The 18,762-nt window shown below is 47.3% G+C and overlaps 1 protein-coding gene across 2 annotated transcripts in view; it reads left to right on the forward strand.

The window, feature by feature from the left end:
• Positions 1-17,339, forward strand: part of LOC119180887 (uncharacterized) — a 459,598-nt gene extending 442,259 nt beyond the window's left edge. For both annotated transcript variants that reach the window (XM_075875563.1, XM_075875564.1), the window contains 3 exons: positions 5,532-5,592; positions 13,983-14,043; positions 14,968-17,339. In XM_075875563.1, the coding sequence (XP_075731678.1) occupies positions 5,532-5,592; positions 13,983-14,043; positions 14,968-15,138 (293 nt within the window). In that variant the 3' untranslated portion in view covers positions 15,139-17,339. The remainder of the gene's footprint in view (positions 1-5,531; positions 5,593-13,982; positions 14,044-14,967) is intronic.
• Positions 17,340-18,762: the final 1,423 nt, after the last annotated feature.

The following is an 18,762-nucleotide window of genomic DNA, read 5'->3' on the forward strand; positions in this document are numbered from 1 at the left end:
CCGTGCGGTGCGGCTGGCGCTGCAACGTCAACGCTGCGCAGTTGTTGCTTGTTTGTCCGTGTTGCCCGGAGAAAACAACGCTCGGGCTCGGAATAACCTACTAAACTCGCCCGTTGATAAGATGAAGCTTGCTTCGTATAGGCACCGGCTTTGTGGGCGTGAGCGGTGGAAAAGCTCAGGAGTAAATACAGTATCTGCATATCGAGTATGCCGAACCGACAGGAGCGCAAAAATAAAAAAAAACTGAAGTGTAAAAGAGGCGGCGGTGGTAATTGTACGGTGGTTGGGAGGCGGAACGGACTTTGGCCGGAGGTCCAATTAACATTTTCTTTACTGGTTCCCGTTCGTTTAGCTCATTAATTATTCGAATTATGCAAATTGAAATACCGCGCCACCGGCGCGTTTCCATGCGTGTTCTCTTCGGGAAACCTTTTTTTCTCTTTCTCTCCCTCTCTTTCACGCCCTCCATGTGTTTCTGGGAACCGGGGCTGAAGTCCCCTGGGACCGACGCCTAGCTCGCCTAGGGCGGAGGCGAGCTTGGTGTAGTCGCGTTACGGATGGTGCGAAAGCCCCGGTGCTACTCTTTGGCGCGCTACGTTCGGTAGAGCAGTTCTGTAGATAAGTAAAACATTTCAGTCCCTTCAGTACTATCCTCTCTTTTCAGGGGTCCCTCTCCCGCCAGCCCTACTTTTCTAGCTTTACGCCTGCGCTTGATGAGTGGAGGGTGTCAGTATAGCGCTCACGATGGAGTTGCGTAGAGTTTCAGCGGACCACCGAAAAGAAGACAAACATAACACTGTTCTTTATTTCGTTTTTAGTTTCTTTGTTATCAACCAAACAGCATTTTAATCGGCTTTATTTCACAGCTGGTGGTGCTGGTCTCTTTGGCGCACCCAAAGAGAGGGGACCAGTACGAAGACTGGTTGCGCTGGTGTACGCTCGTTTATTGTTTTCTGTTTGCGCAATTCGATGATGAAGGCCCCATTGTTGCCTATATAATCGGCGGCGAAACAACGATGCCGTGGCATGCGTTGTCTGAAAACATTGCAACGTAATATAACGTGAGACGTGACTGTTTGCGGGCGTATTTACACTGATGTGCACACCGTCGACCTAGATGGAGAACAAACAGCATGCATGCACACCGGACACCGTCGTCTTCTGTAGGCGGAATATCTGACCCTTGACATGTTTGCTACGTAGCGATATATTTTGTGTTATAGGTGTTCAGTAAGGCTCGTTTATTCAACTGTGTGTACCCTTCGTGCTGTTCAATGTCACTGGCAGACCAGCGGCTTCGCGCGGCCTGACATCGAATTGGTCTTCATCGAATTAACGAAACGAACCATACCAACCAACGTAACACAAAGGCAGCAGCTGAACCCAGGGTTGTACGCAAAACTTTTTCCGAGAGATGGAGGGGGGGGGGGGGGGCACCTTTCTTACACAAAATAGGGCCGGGCAAGTGAATGTTTGTTTTGCGCTATGTGTGACATGACGAACAAACTTTTGGGGGGGTGGAGCGCACAGACCCGGAGAGTCACCCCCCCCCCCCCCCCCGGATATGCCACTCGCTGATGCACTCGGAGATTGTATATGATGCAGTCTGCCGGCGTAAGCCCCGTTGAATATTTCCCGAAGCGCGACAGTTTCAGTGCTTTTCTAAGCAATCTCAATGAGCACTGTTAGAACTATGGTGCTGTCCTCGCGGACATTGAGAATGTGGCTCTTGGTGTGAACAAAGCGAGGGATAAATGGGAAAAAAGGTAGGGGAGATTGCAGTATTGGTACAGTAAATATGAAAGTTGTGTTGCAGCCACACTTTTGCAGTCCCTGTGATCGTTTTATTATTTGCGTTCTCTTGTCATTCGTTCAGTACAAACGAACTAAGTTAGGAACGAAGTTGAGCTCGTAGTAACGACTACCCGAACGAAAGTCGTCTTTCGGAATGCGAATGCGCCGAAGGCTGACCGACGATTTAGTGCGCATACCGGCAAATGCAAGTGCGTGTATGAGTCTTCGGGTGGCGCGCGTGTACTCCCAGAAACGAACTCGCGCTTGTGATATATACTTCTGTCACTGCGCTTTCTTCCCTCCTCTATCTTTTGTTTCGCGCGCAGAGAAGCCACCTTACAACGCTTTCTCTTATTATTTTTTTCGCTGTCCCCTTCACCCAACCGTTGCCTGCACAAACAGCCGGCCGAAGTTGCTCTAGTCGCATAGCGCCAACGAGGCGGCAAGTTTGGAGAAAAATGCGCGTGCATGGTGTCGCTGCATAATTGCTACTCGGCCGAACGTCCGGCATGCCTGAAAGTAACCGTTGGTTGTGAATGTCCAGCGAAGGAGGGCGAGGTGAGAGGCTGTCACGCTGTGTAAAAGCTTTGCTTCGTCGGTCGTCAAAAAATGCGAGCCACTTCCCATCACACACTCTTGCCTCCGCCTCGCTATGATATCCATCTACTGGTTTGTATCTTTCATCCCTCCAGAGACTTGCGTATCTCTCTCTCTCTCTCTCTTTCTTTCGATCTCTCTTCTACCTCGCAATTTCTACTAGTGTTTGCCCCTCTCTACTCTCATTTTCCAACAGGCATCGTCAGTGCGCTGGTCACGTGTTTCGTCCGTAAAAAAAAAAAGAGGGGAGGGGGCACTCACCGCTCAAGTAATAGTCGTTGTAACGGTCGTAACAGGGGATTCGTTGCCGATTCTACTGAGTACCGGAATGTCCATCCACCCGTCAGTGCTGTAGCTTTACCGGCAACTTTGTTGGCGTAGTTCGGGATGCACGCGCGTTCAGTGGATCGCCGACGGTTAGGCCGTATACCCCGATGGAATGCTGACCGTGTTAGTTTTGAGTGCTGTCGGTTCCGCGTTTCGCTCCACAGCAGCTATATCGTTTTGTCCACTCTTTCTTCGGCCGCGTTCATTTCTCGGTTACCGCGACATTCTTTCATCCATGGTAAAAACCTTCCGTAAGTTCGGGCGTTCGAGTGTGGGTGCCTTTTGGTTCTGAAGACGAGCAAGAACATTACGGCTGTAGTAAAAAAAGCGGGGTGCTAAAAGTGCCCGTCTCTAACTAATTATTTTTTATTTGACTGAAGCTTGACTTTTGGTGAATGGGCGACTGCTCATTCAGCAACTACCATCAGCTCGCGGCATCTGAGTTCGCAGTTTTTGTGTCGTGGTTGCGGCATTTGTGTCCAATGGTTTTCTTTTAGCAACTCCAAGACATAGCGAAAGACGATGGCTGAAGGAAGAATTCGTGGAAACTGATTTATTTTTTTTTCATTGTAGTTGCCGTGAGCTTTCCATGAACGCCATCCCCAATTAGCGCCACACCCGAAACCCTGCTCACATATCTTATTCTATGTTCACTTCCGAAATTTGGGGAGAATAGCAAATAAAAGTTGTGATTTTTTTGTGTTCACTCAAAACCGAACGTTTCACTTTGCAAGAACGGGCCCGCCAGCATAAATACTATCTCTCCCTAGTTGGGCGAAAATTTCGTCAGCGTCCCGGCCGCCTCATTGGTAGTCTCACTTTGCTATGGCTGTATGGTAAGTACCGAAATTGGCCCCATTCAGTACTCGTTTGATCGCATGGATCTGAGCTTAACTAAAAGAAGCATGGATATGTATCATCGTGTGTGCTACATGTGTCCTTCACTTTCGACACCGCTTTGACGAAGAATGGGGAGCATCTGTTCCCAATTTTTCAAATTTATTGTGCAGATATCTCTGTCTTCCTTTCCCTCTCTCTCTGTCTCTCAACGTTGAAGAAGACGTATTTATGCTGATAACTTTCATTTTCTCATTCAAGTTCTTCCACAGGCGCTGATAGCCTAATTTGAGTTTGTGCCATACGGCCGTATTTAATTATTCTTTATTTTACTCTTAATCTAACATCTATGAATATAACTCTGTTTCTTATAACCATCATCATTTTATTATTGACCGTTTTTCAACCTTATAAAGCCTACATCTTGATCTCATATTGTAAGAGCAAGGTCAATTGTGCATGTTAAAAATACGGCCCATTTCCTGCGCGCGCGCACGTGTGTGTGTGCGTATGTGTGCGCGTGTGTAGGGAGTTGGGGGGGGGAGGGGAGGGGTTGAGGGCAGGTAGGTTTTCATTATTCTGTGGAACTTTCTCGTGGATGGTGTTGCTTGCATTAGTGACAATCAAGTTTATACACAAATCAACATGTGTGTTGTAACAACCTACTAACCTTCTTCATTGGTTTTTTAATCTTTCCATGTTCTTTATCTTTTAACTATTGTTTTTTTGCCTCATCGTCCTTTCTTTGCATTCTGTTAGACTTATAATTGCTGTATTTCTGCTCGTTCGTTTTCTGTTTAGCTTGCTTTAATTATTATATGATGTAGTGTTCTTCTCTTATATGTATGCATTGCGGTGATTTATAGGTTCACTGAGGCGTGTAAAGTTGGTAAAATTTTTAACACAGACATTGTATCTCAATCTTCGTATATACAAATCAGTTTATTCTTCTATGTACGATAAATTAAGGAAGATATAATATGCGAAAGCACAGTATTGGTTGTAACCATTTCTCTTAAGCTAAAATGTCGCTTGTCATACTTGTAGCCTCTATAGTTGCTTTAGCAGATTCACTTCTGCAGAAATGCGTGGCTGCTTTTCATTCGAAGCTAGAACATGACATGAGCATCGTGCCGCTTATTCAATTGCGCATTTTTGGCAGTATATCATAATTCAATGGCGTGTATCGAAATTTCGCTTCCTCAGATAAGTCATCAAGGCGATCGGCAGGCCATCAGAGAAGTAGTCCGCTTCGGCCCGTGTTTAGAATGGCGGCCGTGTTCAATTAATAACAACACAGAATGCGAATTGCTACGCGAGGTTAGACATCCACTTGTGAGTGAAAATAACAACACAGCATACAATTTGCTAGGCGAAGTGTTAGACATCCACTTGCACGTGAAATTCGTCACAAGCTCTTTCGGCGGGTCGTCGGAATAGGTGGCGGGCAATGAGCGCTCACCTGAACACGAAGAAGCCGTTTTGACTGTGAAGTTCGCGTAAAACGTGCGACGTTTTCACATGTACGAAAACGCGAAATCACACTGCGTAATGTAAAACAAATAGGAGTATCTCGTTCGTGCGTGCTGCGTCTCTTTTTGAAGAACGTTTCGTGTAAAATAAAGTGATGTATTTGATAATTCTCACGCCGAAAATACGAACGCAGTAGTGATTGCACACGTCCCCTTTCGCTCTCTGGACCTTCCTTTAATTGCCAAGAAAAGTTGTCCGCAAGTATAGTTGTAAGGCGTCGACGAGCTTCAATGTCTGTGAAGTGCTTGTAACTTAGCTGCATATTTTTATAACAATTTTTCGTCCTCTATTTTACCTGATCTTCGTGTTTACGTGCTTTACGAACCTAGGTAGACGCCTCGTCACGTGGTTTAGAGTGTCGTGTATTCCTTGCTCGCCACCAGACCTCCTAATAACAGATTTTTAAAGGGTCACTAAGTTATTTTTTTTTCGTCATTTCGCAGATCCGCTCATCAAACTGTGGACATCAAACTCAAGTGACAACACCGGACCTTATCCATCGAGGTGAGTAATTTTACGCGTATTTTAAGCTTGAGAAAGCCGGCTCGACTCCCGGTAGCCGTATTTCGGTAGGTGTGCAATGTGAAAAACGCCCGTCTACTTTCGATTTGGGTACACGTTATTCAACTCTTGATGGTCGATAATAATACGGAGCTGCCTACTGAGGTGTGCCGCGTAACCTGGTTTCGGTGCGTAGAACCCGGGCAATCACGTGGTAATTTAATTATACGTGCACTAAAACACCCTAACGAATCAGTTAATGCAGTTCTTTCTAAGCCATGTTTTCATTATAGTGCTGAAGAATAAAAACCCTCTGAACTACAGCCATATAGCGAATATCGCATGCGTTCTTCCTTAAAGTTCGCACCATCGGGTCTGTGCCATAACGAGTTATGTCACAAATCTAACAGTGAAGTCTTTTATGGACGAGGCTTTCAGCGGACGATTGGCGTAAGTCGGCTCGAAGCTCCTAGTGGTGATGCGTTGCCGAAATTGTGCGAGCTGCGCTGCTCACCTCGGGTCCTCTAAAAAAACGAATATTGCCACGTTCCATTTCCCAAGTTTTTTGTTATCGTCCCAAAACACCACACGATTCCCAGCGCAAACCGCGCCTGCAGTTTTCGAGAAGGTTCCGGACCGTAGTAGATCATTTCGATAAGATCACGCCCACTGTGCGAACGGTACAGATTGTTCTGGAACCTACGCCACCGCCAGCGATAACGCTAGAACATTCGACAGCAAGAGTATAAATGCCGACGCGCTTCGCCGCTTGTCAGCTGTTGATCGAAGGCCGACGCTCCGTTCGCCGCTATCAGTCTGAGACTGCTATCTGTGCGAGACTACTGCTGTAATTGGACTTTCCGTTTACCGGGCACAGGTTCGCCCAAATAAACAGTTAAATCCCAACACGAAGTCTCCTGTCTTCGGCCACGTCACGACCCCGTGACAATATGCTGTCCACAACTAGTCTGAACGTCCCGCGAACCACGCACTGTGCAATAAAGGCAAAGTCGACATTCGTTCGCCGGCAGGAGGCAAACGTATCTGATCCAGAATCCCGGCTGTGTTACTCAATGTTTGGCAATGGGTAAAGTCGTATTCTCGCAACAAGGAGGAACTGGCCGTTGGGAGTGTCAGTGGTGATTGGTTCGGTAACGCCAACGTCGACGTCGTTCGAATACCGAAGCGCGCGCAGGAGACGCCGAAGTCTAGTGCAAGCGTGGCGCGGAAGACCCAGGCATTCGAGTCATGGAAGCTGACGTGAGACGCGAACCGCTCGCATCGGGCCCTAGATTTATGTAAAACGAGCCGACTCACTTCACCGTCTCTACAGTCTTTGCTATGTTAATTCGGTGAAGTTGGGCTAATTTCTCAGTGATGAGCACTCTGGAGAACTGGGCTGTCGTATGCTGTCGTAGGTGCCTGGCGTACCTCAGGTGAAATGACGTATAGCATGATCATCTGTAGCACACTGAGAGCGCCCTCGTGCGACGAAAAGAAATCTTCCTCCTCTTCTTCTTCGAGCAGCTTTATGATTACATTAAGTTCGCGGCACTCTAGTGGACACGACTGTCGTGTGCTGTCGTATTCTGTCGTATGATTTCGTCGCTCGGTGTAGGGTGGGCAAAACCTCGTATACATATAAAAAGGAGAAAACAAGTGAGAAACAGAGAGATAACGAAAGGGGAGAACATTGAAAAGAAAAATTGAAATAAAGACAGAACAAGGAAGGAAACGGTAAATATGCAAAAGAAAACAGAGAGGAAGAAAAAAAGAATGCAGAGAAGAAACAAAGAAGCCACCAGTGCACTTGCTTCAGGCATGTGCCTTAATTTTTTTTTTCAGTCTTCTCGTATTTGGTCCGCGTTGCTTAGAAAGGCTTCGAGATTTGCTGGAATTTTTTCTGCTTTTTTCTCAACACTTTTTTTCGGTGTAGGGAGAGTGGGGAAGTGGGACACGAGTGATAGCGTACTGCCTCTTCGTCGATGCGTTGAAGTCTGCGGCCTGCTAAGACCATGACGAGTGTGAGGCACGCCCTACATTGCAGGGTTCCGATTTGAACCTCAACGACTAGTGATCCATGCAGCTAAATAGAAGTACGCAGGTTGCGTTGAATTTTAACGCGACAGCGTTAAGGAGCCCCCTGTAGGAGACGTTCCGGTGTCGTCGTCGTTGGTTGTGAGCGAACAACCATCATTGCCCGTGACAGAGAAAAAAAAAACGTGGCTCTTTCTAGAAACTCCTTCTAAGAATCGGTATAACACGAAAGTGAAACACGTTGTCACAGAGGTAGTTGAGCGATTATTGTGCATCGTTTCGCCACAAGGGCGAAGCAATGAATGCTTCAGCAACAAAGTGTGAAGTGAAGCGAAGAACTGAAAACACTTGCAGCGCGCATCTCAAGCGGAAAGCACGCACGAAATCAGCATACACAGGACGAGCGCGGATAATCAACTTTCACAGCGTGACACTTAAAGCGCGCTGTTCAAACAGAAAAGAAAAAGACGCAGGAAACGAATGCACGAACATACACAAGGCAAACAAGGCAAGCTTGAACAACTGCCACAATTCTTACTTCTTCGTGTGTGAGCAGCGAGATCTTTTCGCGAACGCTGCCGTGGCAGCGAGCGAAGTGACTTTTGTGCCCTCCCGAATCGCGAGTCTGAAGAGCGCGCGTGCAGGAGAGACCACGCCCCGTGGAGGTGGCGCTCAACGAAACGCGATACGCGACAACCTTAGCGCACCCAATGCGAGCACGTCGCGCCATCTCGCTACTGATGACGAAAACGGGCCAAAGTTTCGAATTTCTGAGGAGCGCCAAACAGTGTATGGCGCAAATAAATGGCTTGCCGTTGGAAAGCTTGACAACGTACGCTTCATCGAAATTGTGTTTTGCCTCTATCGATAGTCCAACCCGCCGCCTTGACACCTCGCTTGTCCAAATACCACGGCAAGTCCTCGACGCACGCTTAAGTACATATGAGCCTGTTTACAATGGGTCAACGGTTTCATCTCGTTTTCTTATAAAATACTACTTATAAGACAACCAATGGCAAAAAAAATGCTTACGCAACCGCCGTACCGGAGCAGTCTTTAATTTTTCTTTTTTTTTCGTTAGATGATAGCACGCCGTTTTCAATTCTGAGTTTTCTTTGAAGTGCTCTATACGTCATATAATATGCAGAAGGTGCAAACAGCCGATGATAATCAAAACTTTATTTCTCCCAAAAGAGGGGACCGACCCGAAGATGCGTTAAGCCCCTCACTGAAAACTGATGGTGGAGCAGCGACGCCCTTAAAAGTGCTGGGCGAGCGATTCGTGGTAGAGCATCTGCAAGCCGCAGTCCCCTAGCGCCATCTCTTGGCTATAGTGTCTACTCGAAGTGGCGTCTCCCTCGTTTAGCGGCTATATTGCAGTTCGAATGCTTGCAAACTGCGACCATTTTATTTATGCGGAGCGTGCTTGAGCTTATCAATGAGGTCTTCTTGTGGAAAACAGCGTGGAAAGTGAACAAGGCAGACAAACTGCGTGGTTCGCCTTCAAGCTCATGTCCTGTAGTAGTAGTTGCAGCGACGTGAGGGTAGAAAAGGTGCTCGTTTCTACAACCCCGAACCAGACACAACGCAGCGTGGTTGAGGTCAAGTGGTCAAACAAATGAAATTAAAAGAAGATGCCACCTTAAAGAGCAAGGAGTGCCCGAAATACCGAGCGCCAGGCTACAATACGTCTTCCCCCCCCCCCCCCTCCAAAAAAAAGCCTTTGGGTCCCCGGTGGCACTGGCGGTCGAACTGTTTTTCGCATAGCAAGAGAGTTGATCGCTGCCCTATTGTTTCCTCGTTTTTTTTTTTTTTTGCGGTTTCCACACACGCACACACAAATAATATCATTTTTTTTTTCTTTGGCTTCTCCTCAAGCAAGGCATATGTGCCGTGAAAACAGCTCTACAGGCAGGCCGGGGGCAACGTTGGCTAGAGGGTAAAACGTGGGCTAGAGGCGTTCTGGTGGCCAAGAGGTGTAACGAGACATAGTTATTAATGACTTAAGTAAATGGTCACTAAAGTAAATGGTGATTATTATGACGACGACGAGGATGATGATGATGATGATGATGATGATGATGATGATGATGATGATGGTGGTGGTGGTGGTGGTGGTGGTGGTGGTGGTGGTGGTGATGAAATAATCACATAGAATAACCTGTCGGACATTTTAACATGTGTTCACCGTTTTACCTGCCATGTGTTAGTGTCCAGCAAATAATTACTAATATAGATAACCAGTTTTGTAATAATGAATAATCAACAACATGATCACTAATAAAAAGGCCCAGGTGAGCTCTAAATGTTTTTGTTTTTTTTTTTGCTCATTTTTGTGCCTTTTACGCATCTTATTTGCTGTGAAACGTATCCGGTGCTATACAAAAGCACTAATATTTTGTAAACAAGGTATATGAAAAAAACTGGTCTATAGTTCCTTTTTTTTTGGGGGGGGGGGGGTTGTTTTTCACTTTCCTTGACAATCTTCACCGAGCTTTAGCCTTCACGCATAGAAACTTTCACAATGTACTGACTTACAAAATGTTTTGTTCGAGTTCATTCAGTGCAATATTAGTCAAACAGAACGCGAGCGTAACACAATTTAGAAATTGAAACACTCTTTCGAATGTTAACGCTTATCAGCTTCTCAGTCAAGTAGACGTGAGATGCGTAAGAAAATTTTGTTTAAGAAGTAAGGAGGGGGATAAATTTTGTTTGACAATTCAACGTCCAGTCAGCTGAAACTGGCCCTGAAGTTTGGATGATACTTTCAACGTGAGTGACTTTTCACGTAGTCAGGGTGTAGCCATCGTCTAAAACTCGCGTAGTCGATTTTCCGAATCATTTGATGGTTAATTTTTTCCAAATCGCATCATTCCGCTGCAAGATATTGATGATGAGTGTTGGGGCTTCGCGTTAATTGTTCGGGTTTTTAAACAAAGCAAAACACAACTCAATTCGTGCTCTCCTTTCCGAGCAGTCTCCACTTCTTTCCGAAACATTCACTTCACGATCGAGCCAGCTGCCCGCGGCAGCTACGCGCAGTCGCCGCCGCATTCCGTAATAAAGCAGAGAGAACCAGCTTCGCCCAAGCAGTGTGCGGTAGCTTCATTACCTAATCTCGCAGTGTCTCTAATTTCCTCGCCGTACACCTCCCCCTTTTAAGTGGCTCGGGCGGCGGCAATTTTGATGGAGAGCTTGCGAGAGAGCGCGAGCTGCCGGAGCAGGCGTCGATTATGCCTATAAAAAAACGTTTTCCTCTTGGGCAGCCAGCTTGCCGATTTGGTCCGCACCGAGGAGTTTCTTTTCCTCGACTCCAAAAGAGCTCCGCCGGGGCCCAGCGAAGCGAGCCAAAGTGTGCGTTCTTCGCACTCCGATGCGGCAACGACTTTTCGCGGTGAATGTGCGTGACTTCGCGTTCGTCTGTCGGGCCGGCGGCGAGTCTTTTTCCGCAGTGCGCGCATTGCCTAATTTCGGCTCGACAATTAAGAGAGCAGCAGCCCGAGTGCTCGAATTTCGCTCGTGCGCGTAACAGACGACCACGGAGTGAGAGCTAGCGCAGACGCAAGCGCTTCCTTTTCGCCTCCGCCGCCTAAATTAGCCAGTCGTCGCCGCGCCGGTGTGCAAACGCCGTATAAGGAACGAAAGAGTGGTCGACGAAAAACCGTAAAGACCTTCGAAACAGGCCAACTTTTTCGCATTCCCGGTGCTTTCAACGTTACTCACGACGCCCCAACCTGCGCCAACCTCCCGCTTTCAGCCCAACTCCGGGGTGTGTACGCTTGCACGCGTTTTTTTCCCTGACTGCGCACCAAATCCGACCCCTCCTCCGCCCCCCCCCCGGCTTCACCGTTACGTCTCTGGCACCCGTTGTACTTTACCGAAACTTCTTTCCGTCCTCGCAGTCGTGGGTGCGAGAGCAGACCTCCTCCGCGGCGCCGTTCCACTGTATATCATAAACGCTCATTACGGAGTGTAAGCGCGGCAAAAATGTTTCCCCCCGGTAGTTTTGGGAGATGCCGCTCCATACACGTCTAAACGCCTCGGTCTTTTTCGTGCCCTCCTTTCGCAATTCGGGAGCTCTAAACCCGTTCCCCATCTCCCCATTTTCTCCTCGTGTCATCCCCCTTTCCCCTTTTCCTCTGCGTGCCCACGCTGAAAGTGGCGACGTACCTGCGGTGCGTATTTTTTTCGTTCGCCGCTTTAGTTCTCGAGCGCGCGTCTCCTCGCAAAACCTTCCATCTCTCGCGCGTGTGTACGCCTGCGCACATTGCGGCGCGACCTTACGCACGCACGTCTCCGCTATTCTCGAACCGCTACAGTCCACTTCCCCTCTTTTTCCTGGCTCTCTTTTCCCCACACACCCTGACGGCCCCGTCTCTCCAACGCCCCCTTGAGACGTCGAGCCGTTTTGAGTTCAGCATCTGATCACCAGCCTACCATCCTCTACCTCCCCCCCCCCTTCCAACTACAGTCACCATTCCGTTTTTTTTTTTCGTGCGTTCCTTCGTTCGGCTGTTCTTTATTTTTTCGTGTATGGATTTGTTCTCCCCTTCACAGCCGCAAGGACTCACAATGCAGGCGATGGGCGGGCGTTTTCATCGCCAGAGCGGCTCCTTCCCCGCCGTCCACCGTAAACGCTGCCAATGTTTTTCGAAATTTACATCCCTGCAACTTTTGCGGCATGCGGGAATCCGCTCTGGCCTCCTTTTACTCCGCAGGACTCTGTTCCTCTCCGCTCCCTGCGGTCTCTCTCTCTCTCTCCCCTAGATGGCTTCTTCATGTTCCCTCTCTGGACCCCGTTCTTGCATTTCGTTGGAATAATCTCTCTCTCCTTCGTGTCTGTTCTGTCGTAAGATGTTCCCTTATTTGTTTCGTTCATTATGTTGTTACGCGTACAAGTGTTCGAATGACCGGGACACAGTCGGCAGCCATAGCGGCGGAACAGATGTGATATCTACTGTGGAGATCCAGGTCCGACTTTCGTAGAGACTATACCCAGCCCCTCTACCAAAATGTTTCGCGTAAAGTTGCAGTATGTGCTATCTGGGTCAAGTAAAGCCCGAACAGCGGCAATCGTTTGTGATGGTATAGTGCCCAACGTCCACCTATCAGCATGAACAGGCACTTATACAAGCGCAGAGATGCGTGCGCCTGTCAATCGTGATAACTGAACGGCGCGCACTATACCGTTGCGAAGGCTTGCCACTGTTCGGGTTTCATTTGAGCCAGATAGTGTGGTATATTTACAATGTGTAAGAGGTGTAGCGCTGACGCACTATGTCAAGTGCAAAACCATCGATGTAAGCCCGAGTCACTTCAACTTCGTCTTCTGCTAGTATCCTCTAATCCACAATTGCACAATCACCTATGTGACAATATGACGTACGCTTTGACGAGGACATTGACAAGCAGCCCTGTTATCTAAACGCCTCCTGGGCACAGTTAGACATGAAGGCTAAGCTAAAGTCTGCCCTAAGCTGCTGTGTCAACCCAATTTATTTCAGCGCTAAACACAGACGCAACGTTGGCTGCGCAGTACAATTGCGCAGTACTAGTGCTGAGAGATAGCTCCTCTAACTGCTGTCTTGTTCGCTCCGCTTACTTCATATAGTAATGATAGTTGTGGTTTAACGTCCCAAAACCGCCGTATGATTAGTAGAGACGCCGTGGTGGAGAGCTCCGGGAATTTCGACCACTTGGCGTTCTTCAACACGCACCTCAATTGAAGCACGCAGGGCTTAAGCATTATCGCCTGCACTCAGCCGCCGCGGCCGGGATTCGATCCCACGACCTTCGGGTCAGCAGCCGAGTGCCTCAACCACTAGACCACCGCTGCGGGTGCTCAACTTCTTTTGCTGTCGGTGCGGGAATGGCGAGCGCTTTTAGCGCGCAGAGCGGAATGTGGAAATCAACTAACGCCCATCAAACAAGAAGAAAAAAAAGAATAATAAAGTGTGAAAATGCACAAGTTGTTTCGTGCAAGCTTGTGTGCTTAGGTTTTGATTCTCCGCCATGGTTATGTTGAATGTGGGTGGGGTCAGGCAGTTGGGATGTAGGCGTTCTAATTCATTAGACTTGCTTGCGAATCATGTGACAGCTGCAACAGTAGATATTTGTTTTCTTGCAATGTCATGCGACTATGTGTGGGCGCATCATGTGTGAACAGCTGCAAAACCACTTGAAATTACTCTGTCTCTTGATTGTCAGAAATTCTTGGTTTGATCGCCTGAAGTCATTGAGTCATCCAATGCCTTTTGTTTTACTAATGTACATTTGTTTGTTGGTCAGCAATTTCTCTTCAAACTGGCATTCTAACTGTTCCATCTGTATCAATCTTCTTTTTTTTTTTTTAGTGAACACCGTCTTCAAGGCATCGTGTCAGAGAGGGTGCAGAAAAACAGCAGCATCGAACAGGTAAGCCATTGGCATGCAGCTTCGGCTTGAATACGCAAGTTTATGAGCAAAGTTGCAGTGGTACTTTAATAAGGGTGTGCTAATATTTCGGTAATGTCTACTATCGGATCGAATAGTTTCCTATTCGATACGGCCTTAGAATCAAATGGCTTCTTTTTGTAAACAAACATATTTTGAGTGCTCTACAAGTATTTGAATACGTATTCAAATAGGCACAGAATCTGAGCAAATGCACGAGAAATTTCTTCCGACATGTAAGTATAAAATGTGCATGCCCACCTTCGTGCACCAAATCACATCGCTGGTGGTGCCCCACTTTACCATCCACACTGCAATCAGTCGCACTCCCCGAAAAGTTTTGTACACGCAAATATTCTGCTTATTTCTTTCTGGCACTCATATTTTGCTTTGAATACTGAAAATAATGGCAAGAAAAGTTGTTAAACACTCGGAAACTAATCGAAAAGTATTAGACATTCAATTGTATTCTTCTTGTTAGTGGTGCTACTGGACGTGACTAATATTATATGACATTTCTCCTGTACCTATAATTGTATCATATTATCAAATTATAAAGACACGTTATTCCTCAGTGACTGACACAAGAAGCTGCTTGACTGAACGACACACGTCTGTTTACTGCACCTTCACTTCGATACTGATTATTTCTCACAACATTTTCATTAAGGTATTCGTGCACATTTGTCACGCAAAAAGCACCTTCTTCTTGAAGGTCACGTGAAGCTTCGAAGGAAAATTAATACCGGCATGTCAGGAAAGGAAACTTTGCACCTGCAGAAGCATTCGTACTTGTTCTTCAACCACAACCAACAGTTTTTAGTTGGAAGCTAAAGAAAAAATTACCGATACGTTCGTGGTGTAGAACAGTCGATGACAATGGGCCTTTTTCTTTGCCCCACGCAGGAGTACCGCGACATCTCAAGCATGTGCACAGCTGCCCAGATGGAGATTCTGGAGCTGGAGCTCCGAGCCCGTGCCATCCGCTCGCTCATGTCCGCCAAGGCGCGCGACGCGACCGCTAAGACGACTGCAGCGCCCTCTTCGAATTCCAGTGGCGGATATGGGCAGCACTGAGCCTGCGCCATTGGAAGTTGCCGGGCCGTTGATCTCGACAGTTTTGGAGATTGAGATTTATCGCGCCAGAATCGTCTCAATCGCCTCTTTCTAACCGGACCTTAGGCAGATACACTAAGCCCTGTATTCTAGAACACTCCTCCACTTGACACTTCACCCTGACTAAACGAAGTCGATGGCAGCGCCACCTATTGATGGAGCTGGTCACTACGCTTCACGAATGCACCACGGTAATTCATGAGGAGTGTATAAATTGTGGCACGCCTGACAGGTGGGCGAGTTAAAACCTATGCATTGTTGGGTACGGCACGATCGCCTCATAACTCTCCTCTGGGTCCCTGCGCGTAGTGGGCACTCAAGCAACACGGCCGCTCACACCCGAGTCCTAGCACTCCTCAACGAGGCCCAAAGTGACCTGCCTTCGCTTCGTGGTGTCAGGCATCGACTCCTCAGCTGCCACGATATAACACTGTTTTGCCGTGATTCCTCCTTAACGTCTCGCATCACACATATCTCTTTTCAGAAACGACCAGGTTTTGTGGCGTAGACTTCAAACGGCCACATCATGACTCCTTTCTTTCTCTTTCTTACAACGCATGGCACAACCTCTTCTCACTCACACTTGTTCCCTAGCACCAGAGCGGCTTCGATCGCGTCATTGTGAATTGGCTCAGCGAGCCTAAGCTCCCGTGGCAAGGTTCAGAACACCAAGAGCGATGGGGGTGGCTGCTTTGCGCAGCTCGCAACCAGAGTTCTAGTTTTAGACAGTGTGCTGGACCGGAGGGGTCGCCGAAGAACATAAGTATACGGCCACCAAGAGCGGCCCGAGGGTCCATCATCGTCATGCTTCCACTTCTCCCCACACCCCTCTCGCATAATCTTTTTTTATGAATCAATAGAGTTATGTTACCTACGTACAAACAAATGGAACACGACGGAAAAAAAAAGATCAGCGCTTCTACTGTCCTCTTCCTTTCAGTATTGTCCATTTGTGCGCAACCCAAAAATAGAGCGCATAGATTACACTTGCGTCATCTTGGTGGTCATGTTGGAAGACCATAATTGTCAGAAACTTGCAGCTGTTGTAATCAGGCGCATCGTTTGTACTGTAAGTTTACACACACACACACACACACACACACACGCGCACACACACACACACACGCACGCACGCACACACACACACACGCACACACACACACACACAAGCACGCACACACGCACGCACACACACACACACTAACACACACACACACACACACACACGCACGCACGCACGCCAGAGGCGTCCCTATTGCGTCTCGGTGACATTGCGTTGGTCGTGGCACTGACATCCTTTAGCCATCATGTTGGAGCACTGGTATGGTTGTACGTGCAAGGCATCTACGGCATTTTTCTTTAGCCAAGAAGCAGTGCTGTGCTCTACTCGTTGAAGGAAGGGGACGAATTCAGTTTAGGTTTGTTTGAGAATACCGGGGCAATAAATATCTTTCAATTATAAAGAACTCCTTCACAACAGGTTGACGTCGCGGATTTTAGGGGGTATTTTTATCCTAATGTGTTTCTTGCTCCATTTCAGCCGTTTTCGATAAGTGGGCATGGTGTCTCACGCTGTGGCGAAAAATATGTGTGAACCTTGAACTCAGTGCTGTCTAAGTCGCGCAACTTCTACTACTGTATCTACTTGCACATGAAAACACACGCTAGCGCTGCTCATTTAGGGTTAGTTACCGATTTCTGGTGTTACCTTTGCGGAGAACCTTGCGTGCTATTTCGTTGTAAATGTGGTTTGTTGCCACATCTCGCGTGAATGCTGTGTATATGTTTGACGTCGTTCTTCGAAGGTCGCACGTTCGGTTTCTGCTCACGGCAGGAACCGAACCCACTTTTATTTCTTCACATTTACATTACAATCGGGTCTAATGACTTCCCCTATACATTCCTTGGAATTATTTGTCTGTTAAATATCATTAATATTCTGTCAAAACACGGAAAAATGAGCCCTTAAGTATTCACTTCTTTCGTCAACACCCTTCACCTTTCGGCATGCCGGTGCTGGAAGTTTGTACTTTCAAAAGTGATCCTAGCTGGACTTTTAAGAAATAATGTGTATGTTCTCACAGTTGTGGCGCGCCTCGCATTGTGTCTTACCTGTATTAGGGCTGAGGGCAATCTTCTAAATAAAAAGCACACATACACGACTCTTCTATCAATCATTCTCGCAATGCTACTGTCTTACGCAATATCACAGAAACCATGTCGACAGGCCGCGAAAGTGTGCCTAGCGAAATGCGCCTGCATTGGGAATTCATTTTATTCAGGACGTTTAGTACAGCGTTGTTAGTGGCGCTCGTTTTGAATCTCTTCTTTGTTTTCTTGTCTACTGTGTGTGCTAAAATATTCACTGTGAATGCTGGAGTGAACTTTTAAGCTCCCACCCTCCGTTCTTTCTCAGTCATTGACACATTCCCTGCCCTCCGAAAAAAAAATGGTTGGGGTATCTACACCTTTACGTCTAGTACATGCCTTGAATAGTGAATTATATTACTTTCACTCATATGGTCAACTACCTTTGTATACAAGGACTTCTGCCTTTTTCTTCAACTTCCAATTTCGCAAGTAGTATTTTCGTGGGACTACGTTCCTTCCTCCACTTCTCTGATTACCGGAAAACCTTTTCTCCACATCTCGCAAGAGATGCGTTGTTTTCCCCGACGCTATGACTTGACATACCAGTGAAGCGCCAGTGACCGGCCGCATGTTGTTGAATCAGCCGCGTAGACCAACGCCCGCCATCTCACCGGTAGCTCCACTGCATTCGTGATTCGTGATTAACTTACCATCCTAAGGTTCGAAGCCCTGTGTCATACGAAGCGAACTTGAAGAATTATCAGTCTGTCGTCGTAGGCTTTCCCTGTTTTCATGATTTTTTTTTAACAACGGATCTGTTAAGGCCGGAAGTAATATGTCTCCTGAATTGTCAACATGAACGTGCATGCGCTCTTTTACAGAGCGGCATTAGTTTTCTACAAGTAAGCTAGCCAGAGACTGAGCTCCAGGACTCTCATCAATGGTTCTATAGACGTTCCAGGGCGTGGTTGGCGTTCAAGAGATAAGCTAGCCAGAGACCGCTAGGACGCTTGTCAACGCGAGCCAGAGCTACAGTGAACTAGTACTTGAGCTGGAACTTAGTTTGCACTTTGATAAACGTGGGTGACTGATGGGAACCAGCTTGCGTAAGAAAGGGGGGGGGGGGGGGCTAAATGGTGAATTAGGCATAAATATTGTCCAGCTTAATAGAATCACCACTGTAATATAAGCGTTAAAAGCTCTTGTGACTTTCCGAATTAATTCGAACTTAATACCGCTCTTCTGTCCCTTTAGCCTTGCAACGCCATGCAAAGCTAGCCGTTGCCCTTTTTTTTTCTCTCTCTCTCAATGCGTGAGGTGCTCCACAACTGCGGTTTCCTTGTTGGTTGCTTTCATGTTCTCTGTATTTACGTGTAAACACCCCGATTTCTTTAAAAATAACGCTGTATAGTGGTGAATTCCGGATACATTTCAGCCAACTGAGGTGAACCCAATTATCAGTACCCGAGTGTTCGAAATGCGGCTGTCATGGCA

The sequence above is a fragment of the Rhipicephalus microplus genome, chromosome 10, assembly GCF_043290135.1.
Source record: "Rhipicephalus microplus isolate Deutch F79 chromosome 10, USDA_Rmic, whole genome shotgun sequence".
In the NCBI taxonomy this organism is placed as follows: Eukaryota; Metazoa; Arthropoda; class Arachnida; order Ixodida; family Ixodidae; genus Rhipicephalus; species Rhipicephalus microplus.